The sequence below is a fragment of the Hesperophylax consimilis genome, chromosome 9 (genome assembly GCF_061612785.1).
Source record: "Hesperophylax consimilis isolate HC1 chromosome 9, BYU_Hcon_1.0, whole genome shotgun sequence".
NCBI classification, from domain to species: domain Eukaryota; kingdom Metazoa; phylum Arthropoda; class Insecta; order Trichoptera; family Limnephilidae; genus Hesperophylax; species Hesperophylax consimilis.
This window is the reverse complement of record NC_142844.1, coordinates 20,948,622-20,974,424: the sequence shown is the minus strand read 5'-3', so window position 1 is coordinate 20,974,424 and position 25,803 is coordinate 20,948,622. Positions and strand designations below refer to the sequence as shown.

At 34.8% G+C, this 25,803-nt stretch overlaps 1 protein-coding gene across 1 annotated transcript in view; it reads left to right on the top strand.

The window, feature by feature from the left end:
• LOC149421054 (ATP-binding cassette subfamily G member 4-like) overlaps positions 1 to 25,117 on the top strand; it is an 87,524-nt gene extending 62,407 nt beyond the window's left edge. Inside the window, exons 3-9 of the mRNA XM_089635768.1 lie at positions 4,923 to 5,109; positions 9,681 to 9,826; positions 10,620 to 10,858; positions 12,935 to 13,093; positions 14,687 to 15,094; positions 16,140 to 16,396; positions 24,037 to 25,117. Of these exons, the coding sequence (XP_089491894.1) occupies positions 4,923 to 5,109; positions 9,681 to 9,826; positions 10,620 to 10,858; positions 12,935 to 13,093; positions 14,687 to 15,094; positions 16,140 to 16,396; positions 24,037 to 24,384 (1,744 nt within the window). The 3' untranslated portion in view covers positions 24,385 to 25,117. The remainder of the gene's footprint in view (positions 1 to 4,922; positions 5,110 to 9,680; positions 9,827 to 10,619; positions 10,859 to 12,934; positions 13,094 to 14,686; positions 15,095 to 16,139; positions 16,397 to 24,036) is intronic.
• The last annotated feature ends 686 nt before the right edge of the window (positions 25,118 to 25,803 follow it).

Genomic DNA, 25,803 nt, shown 5'->3' with positions numbered 1-25,803 from the left:
TAAAGCAATAGTCTCTTCTTTGTCTTGATAAAGTATTAGACCTTACTCACTCGTGAAACGTGTCACAACTGCCTTAGGTTGATAAAATATTTTGCTTCCGTTGAAATTGTTGCGTTAGTTTCTTTGACGTAATTGTAGTTATCTATGTAAAATAAACAAATTTATTCTTAAAACAAAGCAGTTTATAATAATAGATGTATGTTCATACATTTCCCATTAGTTTTTTTTAATCGTTACATCCTCGCAGCTGTGATCTCCTCTGACGTCAAGAGATAACTTGTTTATGATACAAATAGGTATTTCATTTAAACAATAAAATGACTTGTGTCAGCTATTTCTTTTTTAAACCGGGATCAAGCCTAAGGTTATGTGCACAAAAATATAAGCAACTACTCACAGTCATATTCATGAATAATACAGCAAGTTAGTGTAAGTTTATTGCGGTGATTCAACGGAGAGCTCAATCACAGTTGAACCCAGCTCCGGTGCATCGAGTGCAAGTGCACTGAATGCCCTTACACTTTATTATTATTACGTATTTGGGACATTAAAGTGCATTCTCTTACGTCCCGAGCTCCAGTGTGCATGCACCCGATGTACTTCCGTCTATTGATGGAGAGCGAGCAAGACAGTGTGCATATTGCCGTTTCCTTCACTGTCCTGAAAACAGGGCCGCATTCGCATTCTACACGAATTAAAAAAATACTCTCTCAAATTAAAAAAAAAATCTTTTGACTGACAAGACTACTTTTATATTATACTCATGCGCCGTGTCCGCGCTACTCTGTGCGTTTTATTTTATAAACATGGATCCTACGATAAAACGAAAACACAAAACTTTAACCATGGTGCAAAACTGTATCAAATTGGATTATTTTGAAAGATAATATATAAGAAGTTGATTAAATATAATTTTCCTTTTTTTAAACTGTTTCATAATTTTTTTTCTATATATGCAAGCTGCACCGCATGAACACTGATATCATGACCTTGCAGTATTATTTTGGATTGTGTTGCATCTGTCCAACGAACAAAAATGGCTAATCATTTCTGCATTGATGAAATTCGACAGAACGATGAAATGAATAATAAGGAAATGGAATGCGCGGTGACTATACATTGTTTATCATATGTTTTATTGTCAGCGACAATCTCCTTGATAAAGATCAGTGTAAACTCAATGTCAAAAACACACTGCAAAGACGGTATCTGTAAAGTTGTAATCGTGTACCTGCAACTAGACCTTTGTATTTATAGGAAAACTGATAGTACTTGGCTTGTATGAAAACGGTCTGTGTTTTTATTGGGTTCCATCACAACTCACAGCTCGGGACAGTGACAAATCAACACATTTTTAAAAAGTGATAAAAAGTCATTAAAAGTGATGAATAAAACTAGGCTCTAAACCTAACCTGACGTAACCTATTTAACCCAGGTTTTGTTTCATGATTTTATATCACTTTTCAAAAGTGTGTTGATTTGTCACTCTATACTTTTTACTACCTATATTTTTTTCTTTAAAATACCGGGTTTCAACTTCGGAAGGTGATTCAACATGATGGTAGAAGTAAAAAAGATGAATAACTTTTTTCGAAATTCCTTTTTATTTATTTTTATCATGTAGAATCACCCCCCCGAATTTAGCGTACTTTACCCCCGGACACCCCATATGTTGATTGTCTCAGTTTTGCTCTGGTTGGAGACCACAATCCAGAACCAAATCTTTACTTGAAATGGAATTAAGCTTCGTTGGAGAACCACTACCACCACTGTATCCGAACAGTAGAGAATATTTTGTGGTAAACTCTGGAAAAGGGAAGAAAATTACCCTCATTGAGATTATGTATCAAGTAGTTTAAGATGTGTACATTTCCCATTTTATAGATGTAGAGTTTCCAGATACGCTTGGCATCCCTAATACTTGAAAATACCTTATCTATTTTAGTCTCCGGAGTAGAAAAATAATGCTAGTAATAATCTCAATAGGTATATCGTTCAAATTAATATACGGATGATTTAACGCCTTTTGTTTACGCCGTGTTTTAACGTGAAAATTGCATTTTAGGTTAGTTATTCTTTCTCTTGTAACTAACCTAAAAACGTTCTTACTTTGGGTTAAATAAAATTTTAAAAAACTTACCTAAATAATGTGAAGTGAACTTGACGAATTTGCCAATTTTAATGTAAAATAAATAGCTTTTAAAATGCATTTGTTTCTTCTGCATTGAAATAGATGGTCCTCATTGGATTGCTACGAAATGGTTGTTTTTACCAAGAAAGAAAGTTGTGTGGATTTTTAGATGATGGGTGTTGTAACACAGCAAAAATGAAAAAAAAAACTGATGAAAGGATGATAAACACAAGCAATACAAATGCTGTCAACTCTCAAAATTGAAATTGCTGAAGCAATGCTCAAAATGACCCATGCAAAGCTCGCTTGAGGTAATTTTAACTACTGAATGCCGCAGTATAAAATTTAGCAATGCTTATTATTATTATTGACAGTTTAGTACCTAAATAGTTCATCCCTGGTCGCTGGATCAATAGCCTCTTTTTGCTCTGGGCCTGAGCTAAACTTGTTTCAACAAAGGCCGGCAGTCACGTGCGTTGGGTACACTTGCACCGGACCGGGTGATTCATGGCAGACTGCCTGGTTTCTCGGTTTCTGAGTACAAACAAGCCCGGTACAAACCCGGTGCAAGTTCGGTGCACGCGCACCCAAAACTCTTGACTTTTTCCGAAGTACATAAACGTAACAACGGTATTACGTAATCCGTTCAATTAGTTTTCCTTAGGTAAGTTTGCGATATAACTTCGTATGTTTATTTAATAATACTGTCATGTTTACCTTGCCAGATAACAATAGAAAACGGAGGGTTGACAAATGCTTTATGGTATCCCGTATTTTGAGAAATTATTATGAACACAAGATAAGTCAATCCAATTATACGTAAATGTGTGGTGGAATTTGTACAATCTGAATTGAAACAGTGTTAATCTCATTGACTCTAAGGTTAATTAATCCTTAGCTTTTTTCGTGTTATTATTTGTATTTGGTGTATGACTTTTTAGACCTATAACATATTGATCGTTGTATTTCTTAAAGAAGCTGCCAAAAAGTCAGATAGTTTGTTTTTATTTCCGCTTCCCAATAAAATCCAAAAAATGGGTTATTTCTGAACGTATCCGAAAACTAAACAAGGTGACGAAATAAACTTATTATCTATAATAAATAGTATAAAGTCGCTATCCGCGTCCGTCTGTTTGTGCGCTTAGTTCTTCTAAACTACGCAACTGTTTTTGAAAGGGTTTTCTCTAGAATTGTTTTTCTCTAGGTTTGTCATAGAATTCAAAATCACAAACTAAACTTTTTGGTCTAAAATTGAAATTACTTATAGAAATGGCTGAAATTAAACAAATTAAAACTAAATATAATAAAATTAAAATAAAATAAATGTAAACAAAACAAAATATATGGAAATAGGCAACAAAACGCATAAAACAGATTTAAAATTGACAATTAATGATGAAAAAATTGAAAAAGTAAATGAAATTAAGTACCTGGGTGTAATACTCGATTCAAAACTCACTTTCACAGCAAATTTTGAATATGTGCTAAAGAAGGTATCAAAAAAATCAATTTTCTTAGAAGATTAAGAAATAAACTAAATGGAAACACTACAGAGCTCATTTATAAAACTATAGTTGCTCCACATTTAGATTATTGCTCTACTATGTTATATTTGACCAATGAAGGAAATTTGAACAAACTAGATATTATACAGAATAGAGCTATGATATGTATACTGGGAAAAGGCAAATACGCAAGCATTAATCAAATGAGAGAGCAGCTAAATTGGATTCCAATAAAAAAGAGACTGTTATTTAATGTGTTATTTTTTGTGCATAAAGTCATGAACAACCAGATGCCATAATATTTTAAGGATAAAATCGTTTTTAATAGAGATGTTCATAATTACGAAACCAGAAAATTAAATAGAATTAGATTGCCACATATGAAGCAATCAAAATCACAGAACTGCCTAATCTACAAAGGACTAAAGATGTATGATGAAATGCCTGAAAGTCTGAAGAATGAATGTATTTAAAATTTTTGTAATATTACAAAATGAAATATTATCTGGTTTATATTCAAATGTTATATAAACTAACTCAATAAATAGTAAAAATAAATAAATAAAAAAACACATATTTTAATATACAAGTATATTTTTAACATTATAATAAACCTCAATTTTTTGTCATTTCTTATAAAAATAATTAATAAAAAAAGTAACTTTTTTTTCAAATTACTCTCGAAACCTTTGGCTTGATAGAGGTGTACCAAAGATATTAGAAGAACGAGATATGCTATGTTGGCCGCCGGACCGTAGGCGAAGTACTACCTAATTAGGGTACTTTGAACGGTATCGGGACGTGTACGCACAGAAATCTGTTCTATGTATTAGTGCGGATACCTTAGCGGAAGGTGTGCAGTAGTATTGGTGAACAAAACCGGCGACACTGGGCAAAACAATTCCACACAGTATGAACTGCTCATAGCACATCTCGTTCTTCTAATATCTTCGAGGTGTACATTTCAATTATTCCGTGGTTAACTTCTATATTTGAATATAAAGCGTGGTGTTTTCTCTTTTTGACACCATTTAGTTCATATTTCTAACTATGGTGGTAAGGGAGACACTGTACTCATTATTTTATGTATCCAATATACCTCAATGAATGTAATAATATACTCGAACCAGTCGATTCACGGCTCTATGCGGGCGCACCCGGAGCGGACTGCTCCAATTGCGCCCGCATAGAGCCGGCCCTGGCGTTGACTCTGCTCAGGACAATCTGCACTCTCCAGGCTGCAGATAACTGAATTGCGCCCTAAAGAAAAGAATTTTTATTTTCAGAACATCATGGACGGGCTCAATATCAACGAACGGGGACGAGAGAGACCTCCGCCTGTTCCGGCGTCAGGCCTGCTACATCATGCAGGACGATCAGCTGCAACCGCTGCTCACCGTGCAGGAGTCCATGAACACCTCAGCTAACCTCAAGCTGGGCTCCAACTATAGCCACAAGGAGAAACAGAAGAGAGTGAGTATTCTATTGTTACTTGGACGGATTCAATGTCAACCGACGGGGACCAGGGAAATCTCCGCCTTTGCCAGTGTCGGGCATGCTAGGTAAATCTTGACGATCAGCTGCATTCTCATTGTTACGTGCTTCTTTCTCGCTGAAATGCATTATACGTGTTATGGGCTTCATTGTCACCGTAATGGGTTGTAACTGTTATGGGCTTCACTGTCGTTCACATGCATTGTAAGTGTTATGGGCTTCATTGTCACCGTAATGTGTTGTAACTGTTATGGGCTTCACTGTCGTTCACATGCATTGTAAGTGTTATGGGCTTCATTGTCACCGTAATGGGTTGTAACTGTTATGGGCTTCACTGTCGTTCACATGCATTGTAAGTGTTATGAGCTTCATTATCACCGTAATGGGTTGTAACTGTTATGGGCTTCACTGTCGTTCACATGCATTGTAAGTGTTATGGGCTTCATTGTCACCATAATGGGTCGTAATTGTTATGAGTTTCACTGTGGTTCAAATGCATTGCAAGTGTTATGGGCTTCATCGTCACAGTAAAGCTTAATTTTTGTTAAAGGCTCCATTTTCACTGTTAAACTTATAAAATAATCATTGTTGTAGAGTGTCACTGTGTAAATGTTTCGAAAAACAAAACATTTTGTGCGCAGTAGATCCTCCTTTATACATCATAATTTACTGTCTTGGGTTCATCAGTGTAACGCAAAACAATAATTACTTTTTGACAAAGACCGTGCGTATTGTCGCTGTAATACAAAATAATATTGCTGCTAACCAAAGTTTTATCATCCATTATTATTAGATAAACTCAAAGATTTCGATCTTTGAATTCTAACTTGTTGAAATGTGACCTAGAGATAAGTCAAACACGTGACGTTTAATAACATATTTTTGTCCCAGGTTATGTGATATTTCTCTATTATACATTATCAAATCTATGTACGGGGAAAAATGCTTACTTTTCAGGAGGCAGTTTTAAGTGTCTCAAAGTGAAAAAAATATAAATACACGTAATTGAATTTTTTAATATTTTTATGATTTTATGCTTCTTTCTTGAGTACACATATTTTTTAAATTATAGTGAACAATTCAAGAGACTTGATGTGTTTAGGAACATTGCAAATGAAATCAAAATCTATGACTTATGTGTTTGGGTACAAGATTAAAAATAATACTTTTGCCGGAAATAAAATAAAATAATGATCAGAACAAGAGAAAATTAATTTATTTTAAGACAAAAACCTATGAATTATGTATCAGACGTAATTGTGTGACACACAAGACTGTAAAATGGGCCGGTGATCACAATCTGTGGAGGCGGAAGGCGTCGTCCTTCAGTGGCGTCGGGGGTGTAGAGCGGGGCGTCTCTGTTGCCGTTGTAGCTGGTCCGAATTCTGTTTGTCCTTGTCGTAGAGTCCGGGTCGGGTCCGTAGAGGCAGGGAGGTCCGTAGTCCGGGGTGAGGCGAGGGGGCAGAAGAAAAGAAGGCGAGTAGAAGAAGCAGAAGTCGGAGCGAGGTAGAAGGCAGAGCAGAGAGAGTTGTAGAGCTGATGGAGGTTGCTGGCTATCTGCCTTTCTGAGGGCCTGTTGCCCGTTTTATAGGACGCCGGCGGGCGCGCGACGCTCACACAGGTCCACTTTCTCTTTGATTCCTAGAATCGAGGGCCGTGTTGTGACGCGATCGCGGCGCGCCGCCGGTCCATTTACCGCCTCTCGGTCGGTAGTTTCGGGCCCGTGGTCCAACGCGACCACGGCCTTTCTTTGTTCAGGCACGATCCTCAGAATCGCGCCTGTGGAACGTTCTGACGGCAAATCACCTCGCACGCCATGACGGCGCACGGCCCTTTGCTTCGGGCCGTGGCCGAACGTTCCCTCTCGTATAGGCACGATTCTCATAATCGTGCCCGAATTAAATGCTATTATGATATCCACCAGCTCTCCCAGTATACTTCTCTGCCCGTGTCCCCTAGCCAAGCTCCGACGTTTCATTTATTGTTTTTACATTACATTTTCATTTTTACATAATTTCACATACATAGAGGGTCATAACAGTTTAAGTTTACATACATTTACATGTTTCTTAATTTAGAATTTTATTTTATAATTTTAACGTGGGTGACTGCGGCCGAGCCCGGAGCAGTACGTCCGTTACAAATTACGTAGGTATATATTTGAACCAAAAAGGTATTTTTGGTTCAAATATATTAATTATCTCTGAAATCATATAAACTTTAATGTGCAGAAGGAAAATAATAAAACAGCGCAGACTTAATTAGGATTATAAACTAAACCACTAATCAATATTATCATTCACAAGTTGGCATTAAAAGTCGTGAAATATTGATGGGATTAAATCCATCATTGAAATCAAATAAATACCTTTTCTTTTGAACACTTATTGGCAAAAGGGTGGTTTGAAATTATTTCGAAAACATAATTCTCTGGGAAATCTGTAACATTGCGTCGTTTAAGAGACAATGTGCGGAAAGGTTCTTCGTTAAACATATACGTATTTAAATCCAATATTTCCAAAGTTTTTCTCGTACTGGAACCAGCAAGTTATATGCCATTTAAATGGTAATCATTCTGAATCTCGTTTTCGTATAAAGAGTGGTCCTTTATGTAAAGATGAAAATATTTAAAAAAAACATTGTGTGTCATTTCAATAACCTTGAAACATGATTTCACCAGTTGATTAAAATCATATGGACGGCTGACCTGAGACCATTTTTTTCTTTTTTTAAATGACTGTGTGATCACTACCTCCATGTGAGAATATCCAGGGACCATAAAGTTGTAGTCGATGACTTCAATGTTTTTGAGTCTCTGAAGTATTGCAGTTATCATTGCTGCTACTTGTGAGTTCTTATTCTGACCTCCCCACTTTAAAAATCACTTTGTAGACAGTTGCGATTACGATTTCGTGCTTTTTCAATATTTATTTAAGATCAGGAAGTTCAACATTATTATCATACAAAAGATTTCGAATCTGATCACTATACTCGTAGATTGATTTGATTAAAAAAACACGAGAAACAAATGCTGAAGTTAATAATAGTTTTCTGCTTGGTCGAATTTTTTCCTAAATTATCATCATTGGTAAAAAGCCGCCCAAATAACTTCCAATTTAATCAGTTTATTATTTGAGCTGCCTATTTTTGGCCTTTTCCATTACGTTGATTACTTTTGTCATCTTCCTAATTCGTTCTTTACTTTTCCGAATTCTTTGGTTGATGTTTATCATCTTATTACGTTTCCGTTTCTATTTTCGTCCTTCTCCATTACTATTGTCTTCTTCCTAAATCATTATTTTCTTTTCCGAATTCTTTGGGTGATGCATATTATCTTTCTACATTGCGTTTCCGTTTCTCTTTTCGACCTTTTCCATTATTTTCTTTATTTTATTTTCCGAATTCTTTGTATGATACGTACATCTTTCTACACTTCGTTTGCGTTTCTATTTTCGGCCTTTTCCATTACACTGATTACTTTTGTCTTCTCCTAAATTTTTTTTTCTTTCCGAATTCCTTGGGTGATGCATACCATCTTTCTACACCGTGTTTCCATTTCTATTTTGGCCTATTCCATTAAATTGATTACTTTTGTCTTCTTCCCATGTCATTATTTTATTTTGCGAATTCACTGTCTTCTTCATAATTAATTCCTTTCTTTTCCAAATTCTTTTTGTGATGTATTCATTCATCTTTCACTATGCTTTCGGTTTTTGGACTTCCTTTTTTCTTAGTGTTAGTGTTTGTTTCGCATCAATATTTTACTACTAATGGTAGGTTTCTTTTCAAGATCGTGCTTATGCATCCAAAAGCATTTTAATACGGTTACTCAGCACACAATTTCATGTTTTTAAAAATTCTGCCCTTGAAACACCTGGTATGAATCTTTTACACCTGCCAACATGTCAATTTTTCTTATCTATCAAATCAGTAGTAACTTGAAGAGCATTTTTTTATCTTTAAGATCTTCATTGTTGAAAATTCCTTAGGTAATACATTATCGTAATAATTATTGACTTTGTATTAACTTATCTTTTGTACTTCGGAACACAAAAACGATTTCATCTGATGGAAAAGGAGCTACACATTAAAATCTCTTAAATGTGTCAATGTGGTTAGAGGTCATGACTACAGTGTGTCGATCCTTGCTAAGCTTTACATTATCTGTAATATTTCTTTATACACAGTGTCCAGAAACTCATACTACAAACGGGAAACTGGTGAATCTATATCACAAGTGGTATAACTTTTGATTTGAACTTTCGTTTTCGAATAAATCGAGTCCGAAGTTGGAAATTTTTAGGCAACCTTTGAAACGGTCGCTGGTGGTCAACATCAAGCTGTTTAATGTCTCTTAAAATGCGTCAAAGCGCAGCCCCAGCTCCAAAGGTTTTTTCATCCCTTTAGTTGTCGAAAAGATGTAAAGAAAATCGATGTTAAAAAATGATTGAATTTTTTAAAATTTTATTTTGCACTTGATGTAGATTCACCAGCTTGTATTACGAGTTTCCGGACCCCTTGTATTTATTGTAATTTTATTTGGTTTTCAGACTAAACAAATATTAGAAGCCCTTGGACTATATAATTCGAGAAAAACGAGAACGGGAAGTCTATCAGGAGGACAGAAGAAGAGATTAGCAATCGCCCTGGAACTAGTCAGTAACCCTCCTGTAATGTTTTTCGATGAACCAACCAGGTAACAACAAAAAACCCACATAATATTATATCCACCAAATGTGGCAACCAAATAAAAACTTCTTTCAGGATCAAAGTCTTTCACTTGAATGGGCCTATGTCCTTTGTAACACTTATTACGATATACATATCTGTAGCTTATTTTTATGTTTCTAAAATGTGACAATCAGCAAAGTAAGCATTGAAGACACGTACTTAGATATAGACTACAGGAATAACTAACTTACAAACATAACGAACTACCCTAAGGCTAGGGTAGACCTCAGATTGAATTTCTTTTGAAATTTTTCTTTGAAACTGGTGGTTCCCCGTGTAATTTGGAATTGATTATTGCCGACACAAGTGATTCATCTTTCACATAACTCCTTTAGGCTTAGCTAGGCCCCATTCCTACAGTAGGATACAGATATTGATACAATTTTATTAGTATTGATTGAGATGTTGACATAATACAGATAGATATGAAATCCAGATAACAATTGTGGAGTTTTCTTGAGTATTATGCGGGGGATGGAAGTATTTACGCCACCTTCAGGTTTCAGGTTGAAACTAGGTAACAGTCAGATAAGATTTTAGATTTTCATGGACAAAAGTATTACTGTGATTTATTTTTGCGGTATTATGCCATATTGCGCTTCATCCTTCTTTAGCCAACATTTTGGACAGAGTTACAGTGTCCATCATCCATCCATGTTATTATTGTATGTTTTTCTGTCTTATTACTCTTCAGTTTTGTCTGATTACCGTCATAGTTTTATTGTCTGTGAGTACTTGAATTTATGTTTGAATTCCAGTGGCTTGGACAGTTCAACGTCAAAGCACTGTATCGCCCTGCTGCGCAAGTTAGCATCAGAGGGAAGAACAGTGATTTGCACCATCCACCAGCCGTCTGCGTTGCTTCTGGAGATGTTTGACCACATGTACGCCTTGGCCGAAGGCAAGTGCGTGTACCAGGGCAGCGTTGCCAACCTCGTCCCGTACCTCAGAGATCTCGGCTTCCTTTGCCCGCCATATCATAATCCCGCTGATTTCTGTAAGTATTTTCAGACATTGTCTTAGATTGGGGTGTTTGGGGTGTCACGATTATTGAAATGTAACATCGTCATCCTATGGCCAATTTGAAAGGACCCCGTTAAATGCCGATTCTAGGTCCGTTTCAGCTTTTAAACAAATTGTGATTAGCAGAAAAGCACAACTGTCATATTTGTTACTCTTTTCTGCTCCTCCATTAATCCTGGCACCCTGAGAATTGGAATATTAACAATTACATAATATTAATTCAAACTGAAGATGTCTAAAGTATTGTAAGATTGCAGGCAGATTGTTTATGTGATGTTTTTATATTTGAAGATTTCAATAGTCTCTCATATTTTTTTTATATTTGAAGATTTCAATAGTCGCTCATATTTTTTATATTTGAAGATTTCAATAGTCTCTCATATTTTTTATATTTGAAGATTTCAATAGTCTCTCATATTTTTTATATTTGAAGATTTCAATAGTCTCTCATATTTTTTATATTTGAAGATTTCAATAGTCTCTCATATTTTTTATATTTGAAGATTTCAATAGTCTCTCATATTTTTTATATTTGAAGATTTCAATAGTCTCTCATATTTTTTATATTTGAAGATTTCAATAGTCTCTCATATTTTTTATATTTGAAGATTTCAATAGTCTCTCATATTTTTTATATTTGAAGATTTCAATAGTCTCTCATATTTTTTATATTTGAAGATTTCAATAGTCTCTCATATTTTTTATATTTGAAGATTTCAATAGTCTCTCATATTTTTTATATTTGAAGATTTCAATAGTCTTTCATATTTTTTATATTTGAAGATTTCAATAGTCTCTCATATTTTTTATATTTGAAGATTTCAATAGTCTCTCATATTTTTTATATTTGAAGATTTCAATAGTCTCTCATATTTTTTATATTTGAAGATTTCAATAGTCTCTCATATTTTTTATATTTGAAGATTTCAATAGTCTCTCATATTTTTTATATTTGAAGATTTCAATAGTCTCTCATATTTTTTATATTTGAAAATTTCAATAGTCTCTAATATTTTTTATATTTGAAGATTTCAATAGTCTCTCATATTTTTTATATTTGAAGATTTCAATAGTCTCTCATATTTTTTATATTTGAAGATTTCAATAGTTTCTCATATTTTTTATATTTGAAGATTTCAATAGTCTCTCATATTTTTTATATTTGAAGATTTCAATAGTCTCTCATATTTTTTTTTACTAGCTGTACCCCGCCACGCGTTGCTGTGGCTCATTCTGTCTGTGCAGATAGAGAAACGTTATCGCGTGTTGCTTTTACGTCCAACAGATGGCGCTGCTTTTATAAAAAATCGTACCTGTCACATGTGACATCTGTATAATATAGGTATATAAAAATATGCATATTCGAATGCAACGTTGTGCCAAAATTTCAAAGCAATCTTTGAAGAACTTTCGGAGATTTAAGATTTTGAACAAAGGAACATTTACATTTTTATTTACAGATAGATAGATAATATATTTTTACCTGTTATTTTTATAGTAGTTATTAAAAAAGGGTTCACATTTTGACTCCGACAAAAAGTTGTTTATTTATTTGATACATTTTATTACATTATTTAACCACAAAATTGTTTTTTAACGGTCAGAATTTTTGCAACAATTAATTATATTTAAATGTAATTTGAAATCACGGACACCTCTATGTATCTTTATGTATCTTTTTTATGTATCTTTTTTATGTATCTTTTTATGTATCTTCGTTTTAACATACTTATTTTAGCTAGTCTTAAATCCTGTATTCGTCTAGGATAACTTGAAACTTGTAAATTTGACTGTCCTGAAACGGGAATCCTTCCTAGTTGTACAGTCAAAATCATAAAATGTAATCAATATTATATTATAAAAAAATAAGTAAATAAAATAAATGGATTTGTAGGATCATTAAATATTTTCACAGCAAAATTGTTAAAAACTAAACTGTATTATAATAATATGTAATGGAGATAAAAATATAACCTTATTTTTCCACTGCGAATACTTTATTATAAATTATAACTTAAATTTTAATGGTTTGGTAATGTTTTAATTTCAGTTTTGGAAATATCAACTGGAGCGTTAGAAGTAGAAAATGTACGAGAAAATTGCAAAAAGAATATAGATACACTATCTCAGAAATGTGAAAACGGTCAGAGCAAAGATTGGAGGAAGAAGAGAATTGAGACCAGTCAAATCAACTCCATGATGCGTATAGGTAACTACCAACAAAATTTTCAATCCTCATTATAAAAAAACTGCAATTTTTTTGGATATGATTTTAGATATTCATGGCAAAAAGTATTATTGTGATTATTTTTTGGGTTATTATGCCATGGTGCACTTCCTCCTTCTTTAGTGTTTTGGACAGCGTTACAGTGTCCATCATCAGGGCAGATGTGTAAATTGTGATGAAGAGTGTGTTTATGTATGTATATTTAATACTCTTAGGGCCGGTATTTCAGGATAAAAATTTGAGAAATTAATGTGGTTTTCGGTGTTTAGTTTTGGTGTAACCATCAACTACCGGATACCAAAAACCATTAAGCTTAGCCCCGTTGTCCTTATTCATAAGAATGGAGTTATTGTGGATTTCAATTCGATATTAGGCAGTTCCGTAATTATTTTTGCTCGATGCTTTTTAGGTCTTAAGGCTTTCATGGTCGAGTGGTAAGGCTCTTAAATAGCAAGCCGAAGGTCGCGGGTTCAAATCCCGGCGAGCGCAAGTATATTTTATTTGATTAATTTGTGTTAGTTCACAATTTATTCATTAAAAATAATAAATAGTATACTTGCAGCACATTCCAGAGTGGAAGATAAAACCATGATTCAGAATTGAAACTTTGCTTGAAATAGCTTTCGCTGTGTTTGGTGACCATACCTGAATAGCCAGGTACTCCCCTACCTTCCTATTCCCCGTCTCTTTCCCCTCCCAGCTACCTTCAGCCCCACAACATACCCCAATTGGGAATACCAAAGTCTCACTGGTTGCAGACGGTTCGGAGCGATTGGGACTCTTGTGCCGTATTCACCTTAGAAAAAAAGGTTTTCTCAGTATTTCAGGAGCCAATCCAAAATAGTGACCGGTTTCAATTAAATGCTCTCCAATTGCTGATTTGTCCGGATAGCCAAGTTTGCACGCTCAAAAGTACTCTGAGATCCTTATGGAGATGGTCCGTTCTCCCTGGTCTACATACACCTTGTCACATCCTGATCAGCTGACTTTATAGATTACATCTATCTTAGGAAACTTGGTTTTTGCAGGTTTCAGAAGGTCTTGGATTTTGGTTGTTGTTCCAAAGACAGTCCAGTATCCTGGAAATTCTGTCAATAACATTGTGAACCTAAGGCAAGAAAGTGCAGCCTTATGAGCGCGTATTTTGTTGCTGATATTTCTCTAAGGAGCAAGTTATAATGATGTCGAACCCGCCTCACAACGTTTCCCAACCAGGTGGTGATATAGTTCCCCTGTCTTTAAACTTACAGAATTTAAAATTTGGGAAGCGGGTTTGGGTACCGCTGCCTCGGGAACCATTTATTGGATAACCAACACAATTGCCGTAGGTCAACCCAAGTGGTTCGCTGTAGCAAGGCTCTATACTTCTCCCTTTATATACTATTTAGAAGAATGAAACCATTTCTTAGGTCCCTCCAAGTTTCCTATCAGATATAAAACAAATGTATCTAAAAGTGTCCGGGCTCAATGTTTAACTTATGCACACTGATCATATTATCATATTAACTAATACATATTAGAACTGTGTATGTTTGTCAATGACAAATGTAATGTATTTTTTTGTTTATTTTACAGACAACCTAATGTCCAATGGATTAATGACTCCGATAAGAAGTCCAATCTTTCCCATGTCTCCCGGCGTGTCCATTAACAGCCACAACTATCGATCAAACCAGCCCAAGAAGCCCTCGAGACACAGCCTGAGCATCAACCCGGGAGCCATTTGCCAAGATGGAGACACATACCCGACTTCTTTCCTAACACAAGTCATTGTTCTCATGTCTCGGAATATAAGGATCATGACCAGAGACAGAGTTTTGACGTACATGCGATTCTTTATTCACCTCAGTATTGCAATCACAGTGGGAATATTGTATTTCCAAATTGGAAAGGACGCTCACTTTATGCAGAATAATTTTAATTTTCTGTTCTTTGCCATTATGTTTCTGATGTTTACCGCATTCAACTCCATGATGTTGACTTGTAAGTATTCCTCTGACATTTATCTGTAGAAAATGTGCAGTGTACATTTTGCTCAACACTTTCTTTTGTCTGGAATTAGTATCGTGTTTCAATCCTTAGGGGGTATTTCACTATGTCGGGCTAAATATCTGACTAGCTATCCGTTGGCTGGCTTTAAAGATCAGAATAACTTCGTTATTCAACGGCGACCGTTTCACCATTGTTTCGAGCTTCCGGATAGATAACACTCGAAATAGTCTGGCAACATCGCAAAATGTTTGCAGTTACTCCATCTACTGCCACGGCTGTCATGCGTCACAGTCCGCACACCGCGAAGTGTGCATTTTTTTGGTTATGTTATGTTGATTATCAGGTCATTTTAGATAGATTCGTGTCGAATTAATACATTGTTTCTTATTTTGAACACAATCAAATAATTCAGGATGGATCATGCAAGCATTCAAATTCATTCAACAAAATTCGACTCACTTCTCAGCTGTCAAACTCGGAATGTTTTGACGCCATCTTTGATTCGAGAAATAGCGCCTAACGTGAAGTTCGAGCACTGATTAGTCAAATCGAACTTTAACCCGAGCGTTAGCGTTATTCAGATATAGTGAAAACGAAAAAATGACTAATCCGCGGATTAGTGCTTAGTCAGAACATAATCAGAGATAGTGAAATACCCCCTTAGTCTTACAAAACAACTCCTAAGATAGTTTATTAATATAACATAATTTATTAATATCTACTTTGCAGTATATTCTTGTTTATCCTGATTTTAATCCATAAAACTTTTGACTACAATAGCTGCTAAATGCATTATAATGCATGTTCATGTAGCGGCTGTTGCTACTTTATTATAACAAAAGGTATAACGTGCAAAGTAGTCAAGATAAATTATAAAATCTTCGTGAAAAGGTTGGTTGCATGTTGTTGTCGCATTTTGTCACAATTGATTTTGTAGTCCCATTCGATTTTATCACAATCAATGTGGTTGTCATAATTGATGGTGTCGACGCCATTGATTTTGTCATTGTTGCTAATGTGCCTTTTACAATTTCAGTTCCCTTGGAGTTGCCGATCATAACGAGAGAGCACTTCAACCGGTGGTACTCCCTAAAAGCTTATTACATGGCTCTGACGCTTGCCGATGCTCCGATACAATTTCTCTGCACGCTGGTGTTTGCTGTCATTACCTACTTAATGACCGGCCAGCCACTAGAGTTTTTCCGGTTATGGTATTACGCATTCATGCTGATTCTGGTTTCTTTTGTCGGACAGAGCATTGGTGTTTTCAACGGAGCTATTTTCGATGTTCAGGTAAATATTTTGTTCATGTTATTTTTTACTTTCAAATTTTATTATGTTTTTAAACTAAGTACTAATTTAAACAGTCCAATAAAATTTAGGCAATCAAATAATAAAACACCATAATAATCAATTAAGTAGTTATTAAAAAAAAGTTTTTGAGTGGCTATTCACTTTTATACCCCTTTATTACCATATTATTTAATCTCATAGGTTAATATTTATGATTCTGCTAATTATTATCCAACTTTTTAATTATTTTATTTTATTCATTAATTATCAACGTCTTTTACATGAATTATACATTTTACATTAATTAGTGCATGATACTATATATATGTGGTATATATGTGGATAAAAGTGTATACATAAGAAAATAAACCGTAACTACTTTTTGAATTGCTGATAGCATAATAAATACTATAATGTGGGTTCATAATACACATCAATGTGCATGGTACAGAAAACGAAGAGAGGAATAAGTTTTTACATTGTAGATAAATAGGAAGAATATAATGATAATATTATGCCACATGAAAATATCATTCAACGATAGCTTAACCTTTTCTATGCGTCATTAATTTGTATCACTTCGTTCACACGCGGGGCTATTTATCATCAATCTAATTTATGACTTTAAACAATAATCACGCATGGATTTTAAAATTTGTTTTAAAAAATACGTCGCTTATGTCTTGAATTATCTTTTCAAGTATAAATAAACAATCCGAACATCAATGAGACTTGATAAAAATTCGAAGTATATAATATTCGTAATCTGATACGGTATACCCGGGCGGCCATGTTTATATTTCAAAGATAACGATACACATGCTTATAAACATACCGGAGTAGAGCTCTTCAACTGTGGTGCGATGTAAGTGGTTGATTTATGGGTGCGATGTCGCGTTTGACTGGATACATGAAATATTGACACACTTAAAAAGGTTCATATAATAAAAAATAACTACACTTAAATTTACAAAAATAATGAAATAATTTTTCTGTTATTATGTCACCGTAAATATGTATCACTTAATATATTTTTTTATCGTGATAAATTTTGAAACAGTTCTCAACGCATAACGGCACATTGCACTCTAAGCACATAAATTTAGTAAGTTTTCTGACTTTGGGCTTCAGTGTTGAAGTGGCACAGACACGACACCTTCGACGAGGGTTTGTGTTTTTTGCTGAAGGGGGAACTTTAATGGGCATGTGTTTGGAAACAATTTTCGATGATAAACGCATCGGGTAATCTCTTGATGTTGTGGGACGTAAAATACTCGGCAAAGTTTTGTGATATTTCTCTAGTAATTGCTCAATCACAGCCATTTGGAAATCAGCCAAACTGACTTTTTTTGATGTTACAGTTTGGTATATTATGTGAGCATTTAATAAATACAAATCAATTATATGAAATGCAACTTTCCTGTACCATTTGAGTGACTTCCTCATACAACTTAAGTTGCTTAGCATCATATCAGCTTTGTCTACTAGACCCATGTTCTTGTTATAGTCTAGAACACATTGTGGTTTTAAAATGGGCTCTCCTGTCGATCTATTTATTTTTCCCGATGGTCCAACAGAACCATCATGAAGAGTGGTCAGCATGTGGATTTCACGCCTATCGTGCCATTTCAAAGCTAACAACGGTGATTGGTGCTTTGATTGGATTTCCCCTTTCTTCAATTTAACAAAAGGTGCCATGCCTTTCCTGTTTTTCCGAACAGTGCCACAAGCATTAGTTTTTTTTTCGTGTAAATATTTAAATAAATTTGGACTAGTGTACCAGTTGTCGCACCACAAATTATGACCCTTTCCGAAATAATCTGACAAAAGGGTGGTTACAACGCCTCCCGAAATACCAATACCTTGAGTATCATTTTTTTCTGTATCAGAACCAACATAAATTATAAAATCGAGAATGAAACCCGTCATGACGTCACACATCACAAACATTTTTATTCCAAATCGGTGACGTTTAGATGGAATGTATTGCTTGAATAATAGACGGCCTTTGAAAACGATGATGCTTTCGTCAATACATAGATTTTCATGGGGCATCATAGTTGATTTAAAAATATTTCGTGTGTGGTCAACAAGAACACGTATTTTATGCAGTCTATCAGTAGGCGTTTGAATATTACTATCACTAAAGTGGAGCATCTGTAATATTATCTGATAACGGTCTCTGGGCATTGTCTTTCCAAATATTGGTGAAAAGATTATGGGGTTCGTACTCCAATGTTCCTCGATAGCTAAGTGTTTGTTCCTAGTCATGGCAAATGTTAACGCAATAAAAACGTACATTTCTGAGACTGTTGTATCAACCCATTTTGTAACTCTCGATTTTGCTGTAAAATCCATCGTCCTAACTTTATATTGATAAAATTGATTTGTTTCATCAACAATTTTCGTCATAATTTCTGTATTCAAAAAATGTTCAAAAAACATAAGTTCGGACGTGTCTTCAGTTAACCTGGTATCTGGATTGATACCTGATGCGAAATCGTCGAATTCATAAATAATGGGTACGAAAGGGCCGGCAGTCCACAGATTTTCAACCACTTCTTCTCCTTCTTCAATGTTCATTTCGGGTTCAGAATCATGGCTTTCATGTATTTCAGCATCTTCGCAATTATTATCGACGTCACTGTCACTAATTTCAAAATCTGAATCTATTTCTAAAGTAGCACCAAATATTTCTTCGTCATTAAGACCACGACCCGACATTTTGTATTTTGGCAATAAAAATACTTTCAAAAATTGATAAAACGTCAAACTTGTACAACTTTACACTTGATTTTTCACTAAAAAAAAGTTTTAACCACGTATCTTTATTTGAAAATAATCTAACACTGACGAAATTTTATATTTCTTCAATAGTTTGAATGAATTTATGTAACTGAACTTATTTTAAAATATGATAAATCAGATGAATGTACACTGTAATTAAAAAAGTTCATATCCACGAAAAAGCAAACAATAATTCGATAAAACAATGTAATCTACACGGCGAGCGTCTCTGTTTGAGAATCTTATAAAATGCGCCTGCGCAATAACGTGTGTAAAGACGCGGGAAGAATTCAAACTGATTCATTTTTCGCTCTGAGTTGGAAGATCCCTTCAAATCTTTGTATCGATGATTAGGATACGTATTATGGATAAATATCGTAAGATGTCAGTAGTGTAAAGATGTGAGATTTTTTAAGAGTATAAGTTTTACCGTGCTCAAGCATGTTTCATACCCATAACGCCGAAGAAACTTTGCGTCGCACAGATGTGCCACCCGCGTACAGGGCATGTACAGTGCGTCGCAGGCGTGCGTCTCCCGCAGAGAAAAGGTTAACCTCCAAATGTAGCGGCTAGCTACATTTGCAGTTCTGTGAAATTATAACTACCTCGAGGTACACTGCAGTGTGAGTGTGTAAAGCTAAGTTTGAAATGTTTTGGATGTATTTCATTGCTATCAATGAAAATTATAGCAATGAAATACAAAAAACTAAAAATGTTGGCATTGGAGAAGTGTTTCAAGAGCGCTGTACAAATATATAATACATTTCTCTAATGATCTAATGATAATGGCAGATTGCATCTACCGGTCAATGCATTTGATTGAAGAACGTGATGCTATAATCTACATATGTTATTATTAGGTATTATTTATTTTTATTTTACACAGGCAGATTAATATGCTGGACCATACTTGGAAGTTCACTTGAGATTGACACTGTTTATTGTTTATTAAAGAAATTTTGATGCGGTTCGCACGCACATGACATAATTGGATTTTCCGGTATTTATTTTAATAATATTTATTTATGTTCTTTAATGAGCATTTTTAGGAAAAGAAAAGCAAATGCTATGCCGGGCGGTACTACAGTACAAGGTTTTGATCAGAATTCATCTTCCTAAATGTGATTAGTTCCTCAGTATAAGACAGATTTCGAATAATGTAAATTCTACAAGAAAAGTGTGATTAGGATGTATTATAGGCAGCACAAGAATGCTGCTATCAGGCGGGTATATTTAATTTAAGGGTATGGGAGCTTAAAAAGGTAAATTAGAGTTTAGACCTGAATTCTGTTGGACTTGTAATGCATCTTAGTTCCGGATGGAGCTTATACCAGATATTTTTTATTTATTGTTTCTTTACATTGTATCTTTTTGTACGATCGAATTTTTAACCTCACTAGGACAAGCCTGTTTTGAGGTTAATAATTTTACAAAATAATAAAAATAACACAAAGATTATATATTAAGAGAACAATATTGTTTCATTAAAATTTCTACGAATTGGGTGCCTACATGGTACCTATTAATCTAATTACAGTACAATGTACTAAACATTTAGGGTGACCATGATATACATTTATATTTAATTGCAAAAAAAAAAAAATAATAAACTATTATTTTAAAAAGGAGAAAAGAAAGAAAGAGAAAAAAAACATTATATAAGGAAAAGGATGAAAAAATATGCATATAAAACATATTATGCCATAATTTAAAAGAAAAAAGATGAAAAATGTTTGAAATCCTCTGCTAGAACAATTAATTAAATTTTGGCGCAGATCCTCAGTATTTGACTTGCACTTAGGTTCCATCAGTCTGCCTATAGCTGATGATGTTGTTGATCTAAGAGTTGACTGCCTCAGACCAGTGTTTTCTGGGACACATGGTTCAGAGATGTAGGTTGTGGCCATTTCAATGGATTTAAACACCATCCAACACAATTTGTATTGGATTCTTTCAGGGCACTTTAGCCAGTGAAGATTACAAAAGTTTTCTGAAATGTGCAAATATTGAGAGACCCCGTTCATTAACCGTGCTGCTGCATTAAATACTGATTGAAGTTTGTCAATTTGATATTTTGGAAGACTGGCATAAATGCCATTGTAGTAATCGAGACGTGAGACTACGAAGAGTTGATAAGTAATTTTGTTGCCTCTGTAGGAAGGTTTCTTCAGACAGACTTGAGTTGTCTTAGGTGAAAAAAACCAGTTCTTATAGTCCGAATCTAAATTGACACCGAGAAGTTTGACTGTTATTTTTGGATGATATCGCTGCCGGAAATAGAAATAGGTGAATCGTCTCTGAAATGTTGACGTTTGTTTGAGAAACTCAGTCTTAGGTGGACTCAGCTTCAGCTTGTTTGAAAACATCCAACGAGTTGAGACTATTGATTTCGTTTGGAGCGTAGTAAATATAAACTGCTGATCGTCAGTGTGGCAGTGAGACAAGAGCCCAAATGACTCGATTATTTTGGCGACATCATTTGTAGAAAGGATGAAGAGAAGTGGACCCAAAACGGATCCCTGGGGTACCCCTGAAGAAAATGTTGCAAAGACAGTTTATTTTTCCACCTTCACGGCTTGTAAGCAATTGGATAGATAGGATGACAGCGGATAGATAGGATGCCAGCCAATTTTTGATGTCAGAATTCAAATCAAATGTTTCCTCTAATCCCTTCACGAGGAAGTCGTGACCAACATGTCAAACACTGCATCATTTCTAGGAGTAAGATAAGTGCTAACTTACTTGACTCTACAGCAAGAGTTTGACAGCACACAAAGAGTCCGGTTTCGGTTGAGTGGAACTTTCTATATGCAGATTGACGATTTATTTGAATTCAAGTTACTTGTTATTTGTGCGGCAGCAGCTTTCTCCAGGATTTTTTAAATGGGTCGATAATTACCTAAGTTATCGGCATCTAGTTTTGACTTTTTCAGTATTAGTGAAACTACAGCTGACTTGAGTTGTTCAGGAAAGTCACCCGTGCTGAGATTAAAAACGTGAAGTAGGAATGGATCTAAAACAATGGAACATTGATCTAATAACAATGTCGGTATAGAATCCAAACTGCACAGCTTATTAGCGAGCTTGAAATTATTTTTTTACTTCTTCCAGCAATGACTTTGAAGGAAGACAAAATTCCTTAAGAATCAACAACAAATATTGGTGGAGGGGTGTGAGATGGGAGGCACGCATGGTTTCAATTTTTCACGAAAAAAAATTCAGAAGGCATCCGGGGTAATATCTATCTTCGTTGGAACAGTGACTTCGGAAATTACAGTGGGTTGGTTCGCTTAGAGTTAATCTTTTCTTTTCAATACTCTGATATTTTGGAATTTATTTTACTTGTATACTGTTTGTGAGCAAGGATCCACTCGTCTCTTGAAGTTACAGAAGAGTTTTTTCTATAGGACCTTCATCGTCAATCCAGCCGTCAGACTTTTTAACTTTTCGTGTTTTTTAAGTTATCGGGGCGTATTTATTTAACAGAAATGAAAGTGTTTTATTATATGACTCGACAAGTTCTGTTGGTGTCTTTGTTTCCCAAACATTGGGTGTACATAATAGAGAGGTCTTCCAGAAAATCACTAAAGCTACACTTACGCCATTCCCTCACTACAATTGTTCTATATGGTACTTTAAGCGGGTTAAAATCATTATCAGTGCAAACAAGCCGATGGTCTGACAGTCCTATATCTCGAATATCTGCTAAGAGCGGTGGACTACTGTGCTTCGAAATTAGTACATCTAATGTACCACTAGCATCGTGAGTTAGAACGTCGACCCATTGGCGGCATCTAAAACTGGCTAATAGATCCAAGAACTTAACATGTTTGGTCATGTCACATGCTCGAGAAGAGTCTGACTGAAAGTTTAAAAAAATGTGAAAACTCATTATAAAATTCGACAGAGATTGGTTTCGATATGGGCCTATTAAAGGTGAACAACATAAACGACCTTCCTGAAGAAGAAACCCTACATCCAATATACTTAAATGTGTTAAATGTACCAAGAGATACTTTATTTAGCCGCAATCCTTGTCGGGCTATTATTGTGACACCCCTGTGATTCGCGTGAGAGATGTTGTTTGATGGTTCCTCCACACTAGGATGGGCTTCTTCGAGCACCACATACCCGAAAGCTTGGAGTCTCTCAATTGAGTATGAATCACAGTTCTCGTGCCAAGTTTCTGTGACGGTAAGGATGTGGATTTTTTGGTCTCTGAAAACATCGACCACCACCTCTAATTTGTTGAGACTTATTATTATAATTAATAATTGTTGGAACGTGTTGTTCCTGGAACAAATATTTTGTTTTGTATTGTAGTGTATTGAGTAAAGTCGCCCTGTCGTATCGGATATTGTTTACAATCACCACATAGTTCATATAGCGTAGTTAAGTGATTTTTTTGCGAGTTTTTAATTCTTCTCCAAAAAAAGCAATTTTTTGATAATTTTTTACTTTGCCAGCATTATGATACCGCCGAACAATTATTACGATGTCAAAGTGTATTTGAGTAATGGAGTTGCAAAACCCACTCGACCTTTATGTTGCTTTTGACAGTAGCACAAAACCATTTGGAACATATTCTACTTAAACGTAGCATTAATTCTTTTTTTTTTTTGCTAAATTTCAAGAATTGAAGGTGTTTCAAACAATTTTTGCTGTGGTCTTGAAATCAACAAAAATTTCCATAGCGAGATTTGCAAATCCATGACTCATTTCAATTATTTTTAGTAAAAAATTAATTGTAGTTCTTGATTTCGCCACGGTCATTCCTCAGCAGCTAGAAAATAGCAGATTTTCTAACACTAAAATATCACCAGCATATAAAGTGAAATTTTGTTTGATTACAGACTGGCGTTATAATCGGGCCATTGTTCATGTTACCGTTCACCATATTCTCCGGTTTCTTCGTCCACCTGCACGATGCTCACTACTCTCTGCGTTGGCTGTTTCACATCTCCTATCTGAAGTATGGACTGGAAGGAACCATGCTCAGCATCTTCGGCTACAACCGAGAGAAGATGATGTGTGACTCACAGTATTGCCACTACCGATATCCACAGAAATTCCTGGACTCTGTGGACATGGAGGACGCTAATTATTCATACTCTGTCATATTTCTGGGCGCCCTGTATTTAGCCATTCGATTTATGATTTACTATGTGTTGAGCTATAGATTGAAACACCGAAAAGCGTAGTGAAAATATCATTTGACAAATAATGTTTATGTACATATTATTTTTGTTTTACATACTTGTTCAAATGTTTGAATACATGAGCATTCAAATTGCATTTTGAAAAGTTGTCAATTTATAATAAATGTCTCCGATTAGAAATTTTACAATTACAATTTTAAAAAATGATTGGGATATCCACACCAGGGCTAGACCTGATCCAAATGGTGCTTGGCACTAGAACAAACCTCATGGTCGCTGTGTTAGGTGGTTATTATCAATGCCTTGGTTCTTTGGTACCTTGTCAAGTCGGCGCCCGCAGCAGACTGCTCCAATTGCACCTCCTCAGGGCCTGCCCTGATCCACACTGGAACAGCACAACTATTTAGGTAGACCTGAACAAAAAATTCTTTGGTAAAATTTCTTCTGATTCATAATAACATAATGTATTTATTTACTCACTTGGATAACAGAATATTAATAAATCTGACATCAGGCAAAGACCAAAAATGTATATGTAAAAGTGTTGCAAATCTGTGTAAATTGTAATAATGTTAGTGCTTTAAAGCTGGTCGACAACATTGTAGATTAAATATTTTAGTAAAAATAGTATTATGCCTCATATTTACATAAAAAATATGTGCAGCAAATGGTTGCTTACACCATTCCATACAAAATATGATGTATTATATGCTAGGAATATAATAATTTATGTTTCCTTTGAATGATTTAAAAAAATTATATTCTAAATTACATACGTACCTACATATTTAATAATTTAACTACATATTATCATTTTATATTATATTGGCAGTTTTATGTACAATGTAAATAATGTAATATTACTGCATTACGGATATGTATTTTTCTTTTTCACACAGCTCTGTCAAACTGTAGGTGCTTAATTGTCAGTAACTCTTACTCTATCTATATGATATTAACAAAGCCATATGCATAATTATATAGATCCTAAGAAATTTAGTTTATCACAAGCATGCCGTGAATTTTTATCCTGAATTTTGTGATTTTCCATAATTCTATTCAACAAAAAGCCTTAAAATTTCCAACCAATAACCTTTAGGTATGGAAAGTCACAAATTAATAAAAATGAAAAATTTTTAGGACGGGTTATTTCACAGAATTTTATCGATTCATCAAATTTCAAAGTTCTGTAAAGGCGGATTTAGACCGAACAAACATAGAGCTAGAGCTGGAACAATAGAGTTCTTTCCTGATCTTTTGAGGTAAACGGTAATTCGTTTTCACCATTTACACAAAAAAAAATACCAACAAACAAGACCGAAAACAACAAGAACTAGAATTCTTGCAGATGCTGTAGGGCAGGTTCTAAAAACACAAAAACACTTTGAAGAAACCGCCTCGAGGAGCGATATGCCTCGCATACAGTGCCTCTAGGCAACTGTACGCGCGCTTGCGGAGTTT